A 17,223-nucleotide genomic window follows, 5' to 3' on the forward strand; every position below is an offset into this window, starting at 1 on the left:
ATGAGGTAAGAAAACTGTGACCATAATAGCATTGCTTTGTTTTCTTTTTTCCTTTATGCCTGATTCTCTGCGTAGTAACAGCCTGACAGGTGGAAATTTAACAGATGGCGCCTTCCCCATCTCTTGACCTTTATATGAGCTTTACATTTTCTTTTTCTTGGATGAAGATAAAGGCTGCTTCCAGGCAGTTGCTATATATGATGAGAGGGATTCAAGCGCACACCAGAAATTCAATTTTTTTTTGCATTAAATTGTGAATTAAAGTGCCGTGTCACACTGGACTTGTGTATATGGGTGTGTAAGTGCAAGGAGAAGGTATAGAAGCGGATGTGGTCCTACTGCTCCACAGATCTTCTGCCTTAGCATCTATGTGAGGTAGTAAAGGGATTAGGACTTCTGCAAAATGAGGACAATACCCGGCTATCAGCTATGTGGAACTTGAGGAAGGGCTGTAGCTCAGTGGGAGAGTCCCAGCTTCAATCCTGGCATCTCCAGATAAGTCTGGAAAAGGTTCCTGTCCAAAACCTTGGATAATTGCAGCCAGTCTGTTTAGATGCTACTGAGCCAGATGGACCAGACGCCTGTGCTATTTGGCTGCCCCAGGACAGTGCAGAGTTTTAAGCTACTATCATGGGCATAGCGGGAGGTGGGCAGCTGCCCCCCAACAAGTAAAACAATAGAAATACTTAACTAACTGACCATTCACATCGGTTCTCCCCCCCAACAAAAGTCCTGCCCCTCCAAAAATAAATAAATCTTGGCTACGCCCATGGCAGCTGCCCCCTCCCCCAAATCAAGTAAGTAAATAAAAATACGTAACTAACTGACCAATCGCCTTGCAGATAACTCGGTTCTGCCCCCCCCTCCAACATAAATCCTGGCTACGCCCATGGCTACTATGGTACCATGCATGCCAAGACTGGTCCAGTTTTAATTTATTCAACCGTTTAGGCATTGTGAAATGTAAAGAGAAAACAAAGACCGAAAGATGACACTCATATGTGAAGGTATCACCTTTATCACTGTTGAGTTCTTGGTTCGCAAGAGGCCACAAGAACTTCCAGTACAGTGGTACCTCGGGTTAAGAACTTAATTCGTTCCGGAGGTCTGTTCTTAACCTGAAACTGTTCTTAACCTGAAGATCACTTTAGCTAATGGGGCCTCCCGCTGCCGCTGCTGTGCGATTTCTGTTCTCATCCTGAAGCAAAATTCTTAACCCGAGGTACTATTTCTGGGTTAGCGGAGTCTGTAACCTGAAGTGTATGTAACCCGAGGTACCACTGTATGCCCGCTCCTTTTATCCTCGCCTATCACCTCCATGCCACTATCCTGTTTCGACGGAGACGGAGCGCATCCCGCCCTTCTCTGCCCTGCCCGCTTCTCCCTCCCGTGACCTCCTTCTCCCCTCTCGCAGTCCTGCCCCTCGCCGGCTCCGCCTCCTCCTCTCGCCCTGGGGCTTCTTTTCTCAGCAAAACGTTCCGCTCCCGGAGCAGAGCGACGCCGTCCGCGCTCGGCGACGATGGGCTTTTGGGCGATGGCTCCGGAGGGCGCGCGGCTCTTCTCCTGGGTGCTTGCCCTGCTCGCCGCGCTCGCCACGCTGCTGACTGTCTTGCTCGCCCGCTTGGTGCTCGCCCAGTACTGGAAATACAGGGAGCTGAAGCACATCCCGGGGATCAGTCCCTGGTACCCGCTGCTGGGCAATGTGCTGCTCCTTGACCGCGATCGGAAAGGTAAAGGCGCCCTCTTCCTCCCTCTCCTCCGGGCAGCTGATGCGCGCAAGCAGCGCAAAAAGGCAGCGCTGTGAACCAGCAAACCCGCGCCGCGCTACACTTCATCTCCCACTCTGAGGTTCTGCCTTTTCTTTTGCTCTTTATTTCAATAAGGATTTCCGACCGACACGTACTCCAGTCATTTCCTTTTGTGCAATGTCTGTTTACCGCAGTTGTGTGAGTGTATCACGTGAATTAAAAAAGGCAAGCAAGCAGGTTGATTTTTATTTTTAAAAAGCACAACTGTCAATTAATTTATTATCGAATAAAATACTGTATCTTCAGTTGTTCCAGATGAAACTACACAGAAAAGCGGGGGTGGAGGAGGTCACCCCAAAGAAAAAAATCTCAAAAAATAAGGAGGAAATAAAAGAGAAGGATGAAACTCTCATGTGATTGAAGAATGAGGTAGCATCAGGAGGTGTTGGTGGGCGGCATAAAATGAGTTTGGAAGTTTTTCTGAATGCTCTGTTTAGGATCCTTGGTGGTTCCCCAAAGAGCTAAAATGTTAGATTTAAAGAAATCCTTACGCCTAAAGCAAATATGCTAATGAGGAAGTACTCAGAACTCCGTTATATGTAGGCAAGTCATACTGGAGCCAATTATCTTCTATAGGATGAAGTCCATATTTTGTAGCATGCTTAATCAGCTCTGGTGATATTGGAAGTAATTATCCTCCACATCCCAACCAAATCTAAAAGAACGCCTGAAACCTGTTTAAGGCATGTTGGAAACATCTCAAAAGGTTGCCCCTTCTCCGTTACAGTACTGAACACAAGCCCTGTGTAGATAATGAACTGTGAGTGGGGTGGGGGTACTCCATTTTCATGCCACTATTTCAGTGGTAGCCAGCCTTTTCGGACCCGTGGGCACATTTGCTGAATGGAGAGATTATTATGGGCACCACCTCCGTGCCACCCCCTATTTTATCGGATACAGCAGAATCCTTTCCAGTTTCATGGGGGGGGGGGAGAGAGAAGGGGACCTTGTGTCACCAGGAAGGGCTTTGTGGGTACATGGCCACCCACAGGCACCACATTGACAACCTCTGCCCTCCCTGTTCATTTGTATTCACAGCTGCACGTTTGGGCTGAGCTACAGGCAAGCTGCAAGATAGTGTGGCATGACCCATAGGAGTTGAACTGCAAAACTTTTAGATATCTCTTGAACAATCAGTTCATGGCATTTGCATGCCATAGGTTTATGGCATTTGCATGCCCTTCATGAAACTATATATCCCCAGGGCAGTCACAATATGAAACTATGACAAAACACAATGGCATAATTAAAACTCCGCAAAAAGGACAGTAAACATAATTGCAGCAAGAAACTACAGCAGTTTCCTGTCCTACTTAGATTTTCTACACATGATTATTATTATTTTTTTAAAAAACCAAACAAACAGGAATGAATTAGTTAAGAAGAGCATTTGAACAGGACCTTCAGGTATTTCCAGCACAAGGTGTCATTGTCAGGAGGCTTTCTATCAACAATGCTAAGTCAAGGGTTAAGTCAAGGGAAACAGGTTTGTGCTGCTCTGCCTGCTCCCAAGACTGCAACACCTTGCCTTGTATCAAGAGCAAGGTTGGCTTTGCAATGTAACTGGAAGCCCTTGGGGCCTCCATGAGCTCTCCCCTCAAATGTTCTCCCAATATGTTACGAGGTTGAAGGACAGAGCCAAGCAACCCAGTGCAATGTTAGAATGGGGCCCACTACCCATTAATCATGTGGAATCATCCCTTTGTATGGAACCACTCATAAATGGGGATCATTTATATGGTCAAAATGAATCCTAAGCAAATGTAAACTATAGTCTTAGACTTTCACATAATTGTTCTCTTTGAACATCAGGAGGTGGGAGGCTGGAATCTGCCCCTCATCTCTTGCAATCTTAATTTGGGTAGAGGGGTCTCCTGCTATGTAACTATTAATCTTAGCTTAGAGTGGGTGCTGTTCTCATGAGAACAAGTAGCATGGATGTGGGATCATTCACTTTCTCATTTTCAAACTGCATGCATGTTTTTTCCAGGTGCCTTTTCTCAGGTGATACGTTCCACTGAAATGTTGCGGAATATCCCACTGTTACTCCTTTGGGTAGGGCCATTGCCCTTTTTAATATTATATCATCCAGATACTGTTGAGGTGAGTCTCCCATTGTTACTCTTCATAGCAGGGTAGGAGTAGTCTCTCCCACCCCCCTCCACCCAGGGTTACATTTGCGGGGATTAAACTGTCAATGGGTACATGTCAGCAGTGGGTGGGGCCAGTGGTGGAGGAAGCCGCTCAGGCGCTGGCGGACGAAGGTGGGGGTGGGGGGAGTGGGCCACACCGGGTGCCATTAGGGGAAGGGGTGCCATTGCGGCCGCTCCCCAGGTCGCGCACCGCGCCCTCCCGGGATACACACCGCATGCCGTGCAACCCCGGGATGCATGCTGTACCCCCACGGGCGGTGTGTCACACCCCTGCGCTGTGTGCCACACCCGCATGGGTGGTGCGCCATGCCCCCGGGACATGCACCACGCCCCCGCAGGCAGTGCGCCACGCCCCCGGGACATGTGGTGCCAGCCACGCCCCCACCTGTTCTCCGCTCTGGGGGCTGCAGCATGTAGCTCCGCCACTGTGCTCGGGCTCCTGGGGTCGCGCGCCCAGGGGCAGGGTGAGCCACCCATAGGGGCGGGGCACACCATGGGGGATCTGGAGTCTGCCTGCCTTATCCCACTCAGCTGCCCTACAGCTGGGGGGGGGGGCAAGGGGGAGGCAGCGGGCGGACTGTTTGGGCAACGCGGAGCCTGCACGCGCCAAGCCACCATGTCTCTCCCAGGAGAGATGTGTGGCTCGGGTGCACTGCAGGCCCCACGGTGAGTGCCGCCTGGCATTTTGTCACCCCCCTCAGTGGTGAGACCTGGGGCAGACTACACCCACCACACCCCCTTCATCTGCTGGAATGGGTGGTGAATAGGGCCAGAGTGTCTGCTAAAACTGTAGACACACCCACCCACACATTTCCTCACACACATCATCCATCACCTTGGCTACCTTACCTTAGTGGACTGCAAGTTGTGTAGCGGTTTTCTAGGTTGACCCTTGGCATTATTATGTCATGAAAGGCTTTTGCGAGAAAAATCCTAAATCTGTCATATGCATGCCTTGGATTATTGCACGGAGAGAGAAAATAGGGAAAGAATGTTGACATTCATCTGGTGTTATGATATAATCTGAGCAGACATCAAAATGGTGATAGATGGAGCTGTACACATTGCTCGTGTATCCAAGTAAAGTTCATTTTCAGCCTGGTACTATCAGTGCAATCCTGTGAATATTTCCTCAGAAATAGGTTCCATTGAGTCTCATGGGGCTTTATTGCTAGTGTGTGTTTTGCAAATCTATGCACACATATCTGGGATAAAGCTCCATTAGTCTCTAACAAACTTAACTTGCATTCAGATTAGAGAATATAGTTTCTGATTTCAGGATTTGTCATATCTCAGGGCATAATCAACATCGGAATATAAAGATAAAGCAAACCTGCCTTGCAAACCACTTTAGTCAAGCCCACGAAATCACTAAGTCACTTTGAACTCAAATAGAATCTATTTCAGATAGTTGACTTACTTTGAAGGCCGAACTGAATAGATAGCATAGAAGGGCAAAGTCGATAATTTATGCCCTTGATCTCTTCTGTTGGCAGGTTGTATTGAGTAGCTCTAAGCATATTACAAAATCCGATCCCTACAAGTTTTTGCATCCCTGGCTGGGCACAGGACTTCTAACAAGGTAAGTCAAAAACAACCCAGAACATGGGTGAGGCCGTGTACCCTTTTGTCACGCCTTGTGTAAGTGGAGTGTGGTACTGGTTGAGCTATTAGTCCTGTTCTGAAGGCCTGCCCCACACATTTAATGAATGTATGAAGATGGAAGCTAGACTGAGGTCATAGGCCATACCCACAACATCCCACTGATTGTGTGAAAAGGGTCTCTCCTTGTACACAGAGGTATTTATTGCAGATGGGAGGCCCCTTTCAGATGCTCTACTGATTGTGTGGACTTTGGAGATGGGGCTTCAGGTGCAGTCCTGCTCCATTCCCCTCCTTTTCAGTACCTGTGCTAACTAATTTTTAATCAAGAAAAGAAGTATTGAGGAGCCAATAGGTGCTGACTTCAAGACCTGCTTTTGGCAGAGGTCAACTGCCCTGCGGAGTTCCTCACTGGGAACACAGTAGTGTAGCTTATTATATGGGCTTGAAGGCAGCACCAAGCAGCTGATTGATACTGACTTTTAGGCTCCTGGTGGTTCATTTATAGCCATGTCTCTAGCTGTCCAACATAGATGGCATCATGTGAGGGGAAAGTGAGTCTGGTTTTTGAGAAATGGCCTCATGGGCAAAATTGGAACCTCACCCCTGTGTTAAGGAGCATAAAACTGGCTGAGGGAATCTGCACATGCTTCCTGAAGGGGTAGATGGTTTGAGGTCATTCTATCTGTCTAAAATACCAATTGCTGAGAAATAGGCAATGTTGCAAGTTGGAAACAGATGTTTTGACGGGAAGGAATTTCTGAAACAGTAAGGTTCAGGACTGTATTAAGTATGGAAATGTAAGTCTTCCATGGCACTGAGGTGGTGAACTGGAAGTTCTGCCTGGTATCTGGAACAGGAAAGAGATAAGAGTGTGGGAGGAAAAAGCCTTAAGAGGGGACCCTTCATAACTGATAAATCCAGAATTGGCATTTTACAGCCATGACTTGGGGGTTTGAAAAAGTGTTTAAGTGCATGAACATCATCATATATCATACTAGTGATCTCATTTCACGGAGCACTGGTCCTTATGTGGTCAAAATGACACCTTTATGTAGCCCAAACGAGGGTGGTCTCAGCAGGTTCAGGGGAACCCCAGGGTTTGCAATAGCAAATCTTTTTGTGGTGGATGAAACAGAGAAAAAAAACCCAAGGGAAAACAGCTCATTGAGGACTGAGCATGCTCAGTGACTGTGGAATGTTGGCTGAATGTTAGAGAAAGAAATGACCAGTTGGAGGCAAGGCAGAATGAAGTGACTGGAAACCTGAACAAGAGCACTGCAATATTGTATGGCTGGTTCTGCTTGAAGACATTACATGCATTTTGTTTTGAAATTTGTTTGTGTAGAGAAAAATAATATTTCAGTCTTTGTTTTGCAGCACTGGAAGCAAATGGCGGTCTCGAAGGAAAATGTTAACGCCCACTTTCCATTTCACCATCTTAGATGATTTTCTTGAAGTGATGAATGAACAAGCCAATATCCTTGTTCAGAAACTTGAAAAGCATGTGGACAAGGAGCCATTTGATTGTTTTTTATACATCACATTGTGTGCCCTTGATGTAATCTGTGGTAAATGCAGTTGTTGCTGTCAAAGTGTTGCAGTGAATGAGGTTTAAATATCCTTGCTCATTTGTTGGGCGAATGGACATTTTTGTGACATCTGACCAGAAGAGTTGTTCGCCTTGCAATAATATTACTTACATTTCGCTTCCTAAATTGGGCACATTTACATAATACAAATAGCTTGTTATCCATTTAAATGCTGATTGAATAATCCAGTGGAGAACAGGGATTTAAAATATACACTGATGGAGTTGGAAAATAAAATAAGAGACTGTGATCAGTTTGAATAATTGCTGATTTGCCATCAGTCTGAATACAGGTCATGATTGGGACACAAACACACAATACTATGGGAGGAAATTAGAAGTTCTGGATACAGTTACTGTAGTAGTGGTGCTGTGTTAGTACAAGACACACTTGACTGTGAACTGACCAGTGGTAGAGTGCAGCAGATCTTGGGTTCAAATCCTGGCTGGGAAACACCCTGGTTCTGAAACTTAGAAAACCATTGGAAGTCAGTATGACTTGATATATGGTTGCTCCCTGTGTTCATTTTATGTCTCACTCTTTGGTTTGTAGGCAAATGATTCTCTAACTGATTTCTTTCTCTCCTGTTCCTAGAAACAGCTATGGGCAAGAACATAGGAGCACAACAGAATAAGGATTCCGAGTATGTCCAAGCTGTCTACAGGTAGGTGTCAATGTGATGATCTATTCCAGCAGCAGCAAATAGAGATGGTAGTTGGACTCTAGCCACATTTTGAGGGCTGCAGCCCCCCCCTTCAATGGAGCCTTGGTCCGCAAATACTAGGAGAAAAAGTCTCTTTCCCTTCCATGATGCAGACAACCTTCAGCTTTAACTTGACTGTCTGCATGATAAACCTTCAAAGGAAATGATTTTAGAATGTTGTATTATTTTTTTACTGTTGTTAGCCGCTCTGAGCTTGGCTTCGGCTGGGGAGGGCGAGATATAAATAAATTATTATTATTATTATTATTATTATTATTATTATTATTATGGTCTGCTTTGTATGAGCTTCCTCCCTGCACCTCTTTTCTGGAGGTGGGTTGCAGGTGGCCTCTCTGTGGGTTGAATGCTGATGTCGAAGCCACATTAACCCTGCAGGCGATAGGGGCGACAACTGTATGCCATGGCATATCTGTTTCACATGTAAACTATGTTTCTCTGCCTCTTTACATGACAGCCTAGTTGCAAGAAATCTGGGCTCTTTGCTGTACTTTGCAGCACTTTTCTAGAAAGCGTTGTTGCTTGTTACCCTAGGATGACCGATCTGATTCATAAAAGACAGAGGTCTCCTTGGTTCTGGTCTGACCTTTCGTACCTCATGTTCCAACAAGGAAGAGAACATTACAGGACCCTGAAGATACTTCATAACTTTACTGATAATGTAAGCTGTTGCATTTTCTCTTCATGCATGATGTTTTATAGACACCAATATCAAAGTGATTTCTGCTAATATTCACAATTGTGGCTCTCCCGGCTCAAGAGTCCTGTTCAGGGCCTGTTCACAAGGTGTATGTGGGGCCTCCCATTTTATCTTCACCACATGCCTGTAAGGTAGGGTCTGCTAAGAAACCGATTTCTCCCTAGTGGGTTTTTTCCAATTCAGAATACAGGTAAGTTCAGCTTAAAATCACTGTCTCTGTGAGGAGTTGTCACTTAGAATTCTTTTGATACAAGGGATAAGATGACCTTCATCAGATTTACTCAGTCAGGCATCCATTTTAATGCAGTGCATTTACATCCAGACAGCTTTTACAGAGATATTTGAAATGCCTTGTATCCTGATTTTTTACCCAGAAGTAGGTTTTTGCCCATGGCAGTGTCCATAGGGCGCTTTAGACAAGTTGGGTGCAATTGGATATATTCCTTTTTTTCCTTGTCAGCACAATGCACTTTGCTAGGTCCAGGGTGCAACAGAGATAGCTTATCACTTTATATGACACTGCAGGGAGTACACACATTGGATTATGCAACCTGAGAAATGAATGACTTTTGTTTTGTTTTGACTGTCTAAGGTTATTGCAGAAAAAGCTCGTGAATTAAAAAACCAGGAGAAGCATGGAAGTGATGTTGTCAGCAATGGTGAGCAAAACAGGCGCAAAGTCAGGAGAGCTTTCCTTGATATGCTTCTGAATGCCACTGATGATGATGGGAATAAGATGAACTACCTGGACATTCGAGAGGAAGTGGATACATTCATGTTTGAGGTACAGAATGCCCTGTATAAGAGTGCTGGTTGTCCTCCCCTATTTAAAGGATCACAACAAGCTAATGTATGTGAAGGTCTTTGAACGAAGACAAGACGTTAAGGGTCTTTTTATCAGATGACTTGGTAGTTTGGTGGTCATCCATCTGTCTCAGGAGACATTGGAGGTGTGTCCCTTTGGGGGTGAAGTCAAACTGTTGGAAGGTCGCAGCGCCTGTGGTGGCTGTAGAGACCGATATGGGAGAGACATGTTTTGTTGCAGCTGGGGCACATGAAGGCATCTGGTTGTGCTGCTGCAGATGCACCATGGTGTTTCTTCTCTCTATGCTTCTCCCGGCGGTCATTCCTCCTCTGGTCACTGCTGTGGTTGCACAACCTGTCTGTCTCCAGGCACTGCAGTCATCTGAAAGAGCAGATATTGCCAGCCTTCATGCCATGTTTGCAGATGTTTTTGTTGTGCAGAGTTGGTCTGCCAATGCAGAGGCAGATTTAGGGGAGTGTGGCTGGTTTGGTTGCAACTCTCACACAGTTGCCAGACAGATTGTTAATGGTAGTTCAGTGAATATACTGTATTTTTCGCCCTATAGGACACACTTTCCCCCCTTCAAAAATGAAGGGGAAATGTGTGTGCGTCCTATGGGGCGAATACAGGCTTTCGCTGAAGCCTGGAAAGCGAGAGGGGTTGGTGCGCACCGACCCCTCTTGCTCTCCAGGCTTCATGAAGCTCTGTGCAACCCTCGGGAGCCCCGCATGAAGCCGCGCCGGGCTCCCGAGGGGTGCGCAGAGCTGCCTGCACTCCCGGGCGGCGCGCAACTCTGCGCAACTTTTGGGAGCTCGGCGCGGCTTCGCACCGGGCTCCGGAGGGTTGTGCAGAGCTGCCTGCACTCCTGAAGGGCGTGCAGAGCTGCCTGCACTCCGAAGCCTGGGGCGCGCTAAAGAGTGCTCCAGGGCTTCGCGCAGCTCTCCGCGGCTCCCTAGGCTTGCGGATAGCAGGCTGTTCTGGGGGCTGGGGTCGGGGGAAGCTCGGGCTTCCCCCGTGCCAGCCCCATGCCTGGGGGGGAAATAATTTTTTTTTCTTTATCCCCCCCCCAAAAAAAACTAGGTGTGTCCTATGGGGCGGTGCGTCCTATGGGGTGAAAAATACGGTAATTAAACTGTGACTTTATCCACTGGTAAAAAATTAGCAGTATTGTTGTGTATTTGCCCTCTGGTGGTTATAAAGGCACTGAAGCATGCTTGCTTATTTACTAATTATTCAATTCCATTTATGAAGTCCTTCCTTTAAAATATCTTGGAACTCTTTAACAATACAAACAATTTAAAAACATCACATATAAAACAGTTACAAATCCATATGTAGACCGGGATCAATGATCCGCACTTAAAATGCTTGTTGAGAAAGGAAGGTCTTCACTGGGCACCCAAAAGACAAGAGGGATCTGCCTGTTGTCTTGCGGGAGGCATCTCCAAAGGTTGTTGCTCTTTAAGACCTGGGAAGTTGGAGTGAGTTACAATGGAGTAATCAGCAACAAAGGAAGCATGCTTTTATACAACAAATTGTTTTCGTATGAAATTTTCTATTGTTAATTCTATGACATTTTCTGGAATTGTGTGAAAGCAGGAAAGGCAGGATATAAATAGAATGAAGTAGCACCTTAGAAGCAAAGCTTCAGTTTATATGTCTGTCTTATTGCTAGATAGGATTATTAGCTGTTCAAACAAGATCTTTTCAGATTACGGGAGTGACTCAGGAGTGTCATTTTGCCTTTGGCACGTGGGAAGTGACCAGGCCTGGCAGATCCCCTGGCACCTGGTATTTCCAATATACAGTACTTTAAATTTTGAAAGACTTACTATTGTGCATGGGACTGGTGTCTTTCAATTTTGGATTTGAACTAGCTTGTTTGGGCCCTAGATTGGACCATCATTATAATGGTTAAGAATTCTATTTTTGTGAGAACATGTTAGACCTCTTAAATTCTTTCTTCCAAGGGTCATGATACTACCACTGCTGCCATGAACTGGTGTATTTACTTGCTTGCACGTCATCCGGAAGCCCAAAGGAAGGTTCACCATGAATTAGATGAAATTTTTGGTGAGTCTTTCCTGTGGGTATAAGCCTGGGCAAGTTTAGAATGCAGGGCTACTTCTAGGTATGTGCTCATGCTGATTCCTTTATTGCAGAGATGGGGACTCTCTGGCCTCTGGGCCTAATTTGGCCCAGCACAGACCCCATTTAGGCCCATGAGGCTGTTTTTCCTCAAACCACACCCACCTGCTGCACATTTGATGTCCTATGTGACTTAGAGTCTGGAGTAGGTGAGGCTGTGGTTACAGAGGGAGCTTAAAGTGAGAATGAATGCTGGGATTGGTTGCCCTAAGAAGTTCCTAGAGAGCAATGCTGTCTACAGGGGGGAAATGTCTGCTTGCAGATGTAGTTTTTGAAACCATGCAGCATCTGCAAACAGGCGTCAAAGGAGATTTCTTTAATTGCCAGTTGGCTGGTTGGGAGTTACAGCAAGATCCTGTGAATGGTGGGCAGCCCCACCGTCTTTCAAAATTGATCTGTATGGAGAAGATTAAGGGTCTGGTCCCCTGGTCAGTTCCTATTCCCCACCACTGTTCTAAATCAGGTGGAGAACCTATGGTCCTGAAGACATTCCTGGACCCCCAACTTGCTTTAGCCTCAGCCAGAATGGCCAGTGCTTAGGAAAGATGGGATATATACTCTACTAACTTCTTCTGGAGGGCCACAGTCTCCCCATTCCAGCTCTCAGAGTACAGCTTTAAACAAGAAACCTCTCTGGTGGGGCCTACACTGACTTGGCTTACTCATCATTCTGCAGATAGAATCCATGATGCATATGATCCTGTCTATTCACCCAGTAATGGCCATCCATTGGTGTAGCTCTCTTAACCAGATCTCCTTGGGCAGCTCAGTTAGCCCAGCCTTGGTTAGCTCAGTTGTTTAGCATGACACTGGTAATGCCAAGATTGCAGGTTTGATCCCTGTATGGGACAGCTGCATATTACTGCAATGCAGGGGTTTGAACTAGATGATCCTCAGGGTCCCTTTGAATTCTATGATTCTATGATTCCTATATAAGATGTGCTGTGGTCTTCACAGCTTCAGTGTCTGTTAGCAAAAAGGAAGTCTTGATGAGTCAGTGTATTGTTTTATTATAACCCATGGCTTAGGAAAGTGTGCTGACTTAAAGCTATCCAGGCTAACTTCCTGAGAATAAGCACAGAAATGAATTATGGAAGTAACTGATCTAGACCTAAAATTGCCCCCTAGTCCATCACCATGTAAAATAGCTGTAAGAACTTCAGTGTTAGGATGCATGTTTTGCTGGTTATAAATAACACATGTTTGTCTCGCTGCCACTGGTTTTATAAGGGAACTCTGATCGTCATGTCACAATGGACGACATGAAGCAACTACGGTATCTGGATTGTGTTATTAAAGAAGCTCTTCGCCTTTTCCCTTCTGTTCCACTTTTTGCTCGCAAACTGAGTGAAGAATGTTATATTAGTAAGTAGTCCAAGTGGGTTTCTGGCTTGATGAGCTATGGCTATAAGCTCAGGGCTAATTTCATGAATATCTGCTCTTTTTTCGCAGGAGGATTCAGGGTACCAAAGGGGGTGGATGCCCTAATTCTGCCTTTTGCGCTGCACAGAGACCCTGATGTCTTCCCAGAGCCTGAGGAATTCAGACCCGAGCGGTTTTTCCCTGAGAATGCGGCTGGACGGCACCCATATGCATACGTGCCTTTCTCCGCTGGGCCTAGGAACTGTATTGGTACACATGAGAGTCAAAAATCTGTATCTGGAAAGGAAAAAAAGGGGCCATCAGTCAGCGGCAGGGAGTGTTTAAAGGGGATGATTATTTAGACATTGTCATTAGGCATTTAAAGCAGTGTCATATCCATTTAAACAGTCTGGCTTCCTCCAAAGCATCCTAGGAGCTGTAGTTTAAGGGTGCTACGAGTTGTTTAGAGAATTCTGGGAACTGTAGCTCTGTGAGGGGAATCAACATCTCCCAATAACTCTCAGCATCCTTAACAAACTACAGTTCCCAGGATTCTTTGGGTGTGTGTGTGTGCCATGACTTGTTAACAGTATCATAGTGCTTTAAATGTATAGTGTGAATGCACCTCAGTCTAAAGTTATTTCTACATCAATATTATCAGTCCTTCCCTTCCAATTTTTCACTTACTCCTTCCGATGGCTGCAATTCCACTGCCTCACCCTCTCTGTGTTTCTTTGGTGGTTTTGTATAATTACAGAAAAGTATTTAAGGATTTAAAAATGAATCTGAGAACCTGACCTCAATGTCACATGACTCATGTTGAATAATAATAAATATGTATTATTGCTCTAGTTAATTGTATATTGTCATTGCTTTCCAATTCCTCTGCAGGTCAGCGCTTTGCACAGATGGAAGAAAAGACTATTTTAGCCACCATCCTACGGCGCTTCTCTGTTGAAAGTGCACAGCGACGTGATCAACTTGACCTTGTAGGAGAACTGATTCTTCGTCCTGATAAAGGCATCTGGATTCAGTTGAAAAAGAGAAAATAAGTTAAAATAAGTTAAAATAAGAACCCTCAGGGAAATTCCTTACCACCTTGCATTAGAACTGTTTCAGACTGCCTAACCCTTCCTGGACTTCATTTTTTAAACCAAGATTGTGTTGTTGCTTATTACAGGCCAGCAGCTGCATTTTAGAAGCAGATGATTATTCAAATGATGGGTTATTCCAATTGTCTTTGCAATTTGTAGGCTTCAGCCTAGGTTGCCACTAGCTGACTTTCCTTAATCCTAAAGAAGATGAGCAATACAGTGGTACCTCGGGTTATATACGCTTCAGGTTACATACACTTCAGGTTAAAGACTCCGCTAAGCCAGAAATAGTACCTAGGGTTAAGAACTTTGCTTCAGGATGAGAACAGAAATCGTGCTCCGGTGGCGCGGCAGCAGCAGGAGGCCCCATTAGCTAAAGTGGTGCTTCAGGTTAAGAACAGTTTCCGGTTAAGAACAGACCTCCGGAACGAATTAAGTACTTAACCTGAGGTACCACTGTATGCTTAATTTTTTTTAAAAAAACTCATTCATTTCAATATTTAAAGACCTTGAATATATGAGAAAAATTAGGCCTATGTTTTGTAAGCATACAGACAGGATGGGGGGATCTGCTCCTGCTTAGCCTCTGGTTCGCCCCTGCCCAATTACATTATAAGGTCCCTTACAGTCTAGATCAAGTGTTATATCCTATGGTGATTTTGCCTGAGACTCTTTATCTAAGTAAATTGTTCAAAAAGCACACAAGACTTTAGTTGAGCAATGTTTCCAATTGAATGTTAATGGATTTTACACATATGCATCGTTATACATGGTGGTCTGTTGTCCACTTCTCTCTCTCTCTCTCTCTCTCTCTCTCACACACACACACTTTTATTTTAGTGCAAGTGACCTGACCAAGAATGTCAGAAATATGGAGTGTTCCAGAAAAGAGACTGAACCTTTAATGCTAAGGGAACTAAGGTAGAAATGGCCAGTAGGCTAAAGTGTTCATAAATGTATATACATATACATGCTGCATTATACAGCTATTACCCAGCTCTAGTAAACAGTTATTTACAAGTTTACATTGTGTGTCTGCTTCCATTTCTTACCCATTACTCGTTTTATTGCTGTTTGTTACCTGTGTAAATTCAACTGCTTTGCTGCCTACCTCCTGAACATTTCAAAAACAATCTGCAATCAGTTTAATAAAACTGAATATGACACAATAAATAAATAAATAAATAAATAAATAAATACTGATGAAAACAGTGGAAATTGCCAGCGTTAAATTATGGAAATCATCTAGTGAATATGGTCAGTTTTGTTGTTCTTGTTGCTTTCAGTCTGCAAACAATACAGAATTCATTACACCCCTCCCCCCATTTGCATTGTGTCCTTTGCACTGAAATGAAGGGGGTGGAATAACATCACGACAGCATAATTTATGTACATTACATAGTCACATAAATTATGCTTGTTACATAATTTTGCCACAGCAGATAGCACGGCGAATAAAAGGTTTTGGCAGAAGGCGAACTGCAGTAGAATGGAAACAGCCTTGCATTTGACAAAGATGGTTGAATGGAAAGCGATGCCTTCTTACAGTCCTACTTCCAAGACTTTTCCTCTAGAATGGGTTGAGGAGCCCTGGACCACATGGATGCCATTGGACTCCCAACTCCCATCTATCCTAGATACCATCACTGGTGGTGATGGATGATGGGAGCAGCATTTGGAGGCAGTCTCTCCATCTTTGTTGTAGAAGATGACTAGCTTTACAATACTATCCTGTGACAGGGGTTGAGTTGTTCAGACTCCTATGTCTGGAGGTAAAAGTGGTCCCTGAGAATAAAGAAGCTGGTCATCCCTGAAATAGATGAGCCACGCATTTATGCATTTTTTTTTTTTAAATACCAATGGGCAAGAGTCACTCAGTTTCTTTCTCCTTGGCATCTCTGCTTATAGCCTCAATTTTTCTTTCTCAAAAGGCTCCCACCTCAGAGGTGCCAGAACCAAGTTTCAGCTGAAAAAAAGCCTTGGTGCATTAGCAGGCTGATGTGGAGGGAGGTGATTCTGCAAAGAACTGAGCCAAAATTTAATCAATCATAAGTATGCCCATGCAAAACATGGGGACTGCTGAAGGAACATCTCCACCTCCATCCTTCTACCCTGACACTGAGGTCCAGCGTCCTTCTGGCGGTTCCCTCATATGTGACTGTAACATATGAGAATGCTGGAGGTGAAATAGTTAAACAGGTTACCCAATCAGAACCCAGGGGGGTGGAGTCAGAGGGACTATAAAACCAGCTCTGGGAGGGGTGAAGGGGGGAGTTCATTGGGAGTTGGGTGGTTGGTTGGAGTGGGAGTGAATTGGGATAGAGTCTTTGGGTAGGTTGAGTTAGTGTAGCGAAATAAGCTGAGTCAGGAACAGTTAGAAACTAGGAAGACAAGTAAATATCTGGAGGTGGTTTAATGAGTGAGAGCAGGTAGTGGAAGTTATAGGTCTGGATAGGCAACCCCATGATTGTAATTGACTGATACCATTTCTGAAACCACACGCTTGTTAAACTGCAATAAATAAACAGAAGTTTATGTTCCAATTTAACCCTGACTGGACTCAATATTGTACCAGGTAGGGCCTGGGTGGTGGCAGCTAGAAATAAAGTGGTGGCACAGGGATCAATAGACGGTGAAACGTCCGGGGACCCTGTGTGATCGCCACACGCTCATTGCGAGAAGCCAAGTTACAGGGAACCAGGCAGAGGGCCTTCTCGGTAGTGGCGCCCGCCCTGTGGAACGCCCTCCCATCAGATGTCAAGGAAATAAACAACTATCTGACTTTTAGAAGACATCTGAAGGCAGCCCTGTTTAGGGAAGCTGTTAATGTTTGATGGATTACTGTATTTTAATATTTTGTTGGAAGCTGCCCAGAGTGGCTGGGGAAGTGCAGCCAGATGGGTGGGGTATAAATAATAAATTATTATTATTAGAAAATGCAGACCTGTGGAGCTTAAACAGAATACAGATAAATGTTATGTTCGCTTCATGTTACGTTCTTTCAGGTTACGTCTCACGGAGACCCGGAAGTACTGGAAAGGGTTACTTCCGGGTTTCGTCGCTCGTGCATTCACAGAAGCACAAAATGACATCACACACATGCGCAGAAGCAGCGAATCACAACCCACATGTGCGCAGACATGCCACTGTGGGTTGCGCTCTTTTCATGTTGCGAACGGGCCTCCGGAATGGATCCTATTCACAACCAGAGGTGCCACTGTATTGATCAGTCTGGAGA

General features: G+C 45.1%; 1 protein-coding gene across 2 annotated transcripts; it reads left to right on the forward strand.

Moving 5' to 3' along the window:
* The first annotated feature begins 1,468 nt into the window (after positions 1–1,468).
* On the forward strand, positions 1,469–16,533 carry LOC310686324 (cytochrome P450 4V2-like). Of its 2 annotated transcripts, none has more exons than XM_083460002.1 (11): positions 1,469–1,730; positions 3,799–3,911; positions 5,458–5,543; positions 6,944–7,134; positions 7,750–7,819; positions 8,411–8,537; positions 9,169–9,360; positions 11,352–11,454; positions 12,760–12,894; positions 12,982–13,161; positions 13,783–16,533. In XM_083460002.1, exons 1-11 carry the CDS (start codon positions 1,520–1,522, stop codon positions 13,941–13,943), a joined length of 1,569 nt encoding a protein of 522 aa, XP_083316128.1. In that variant the 5' UTR covers positions 1,469–1,519; the 3' UTR covers positions 13,944–16,533. The 2 variants fall into 2 exon arrangements, with proteins under 2 accessions (XP_083316128.1, XP_083316129.1); XM_083460003.1 differs by having other exon boundaries at positions 1,483–1,899.
* Positions 16,534–17,223: the final 690 nt, after the last annotated feature.

This window comes from Podarcis liolepis (assembly GCF_965112155.1).
Source record: "Podarcis liolepis genome assembly, chromosome: 9".
Taxonomy (NCBI): domain Eukaryota; kingdom Metazoa; phylum Chordata; class Lepidosauria; order Squamata; family Lacertidae; genus Podarcis; species Podarcis liolepis.

Excerpts from the sequence above, each read along its gene's own strand:
- LOC310686324 (XM_083460002.1), top strand. The coding sequence starts at position 1,520 with ATGGGCTTTTGGGCGATGGCTCCGGAGGGCGCGCGGCTCTTCTCCTGG. Across the intron at positions 7,135-7,749 it reads TGCCCTTGATGTAATCTGTG|AAACAGCTATGGGCAAGAAC; the intron begins GTAAATGCAGTT and ends TCCTGTTCCTAG. Across the intron at positions 12,895-12,981 it reads GAGTGAAGAATGTTATATTA|GAGGATTCAGGGTACCAAAG; the intron begins GTAAGTAGTCCA and ends CTTTTTTCGCAG.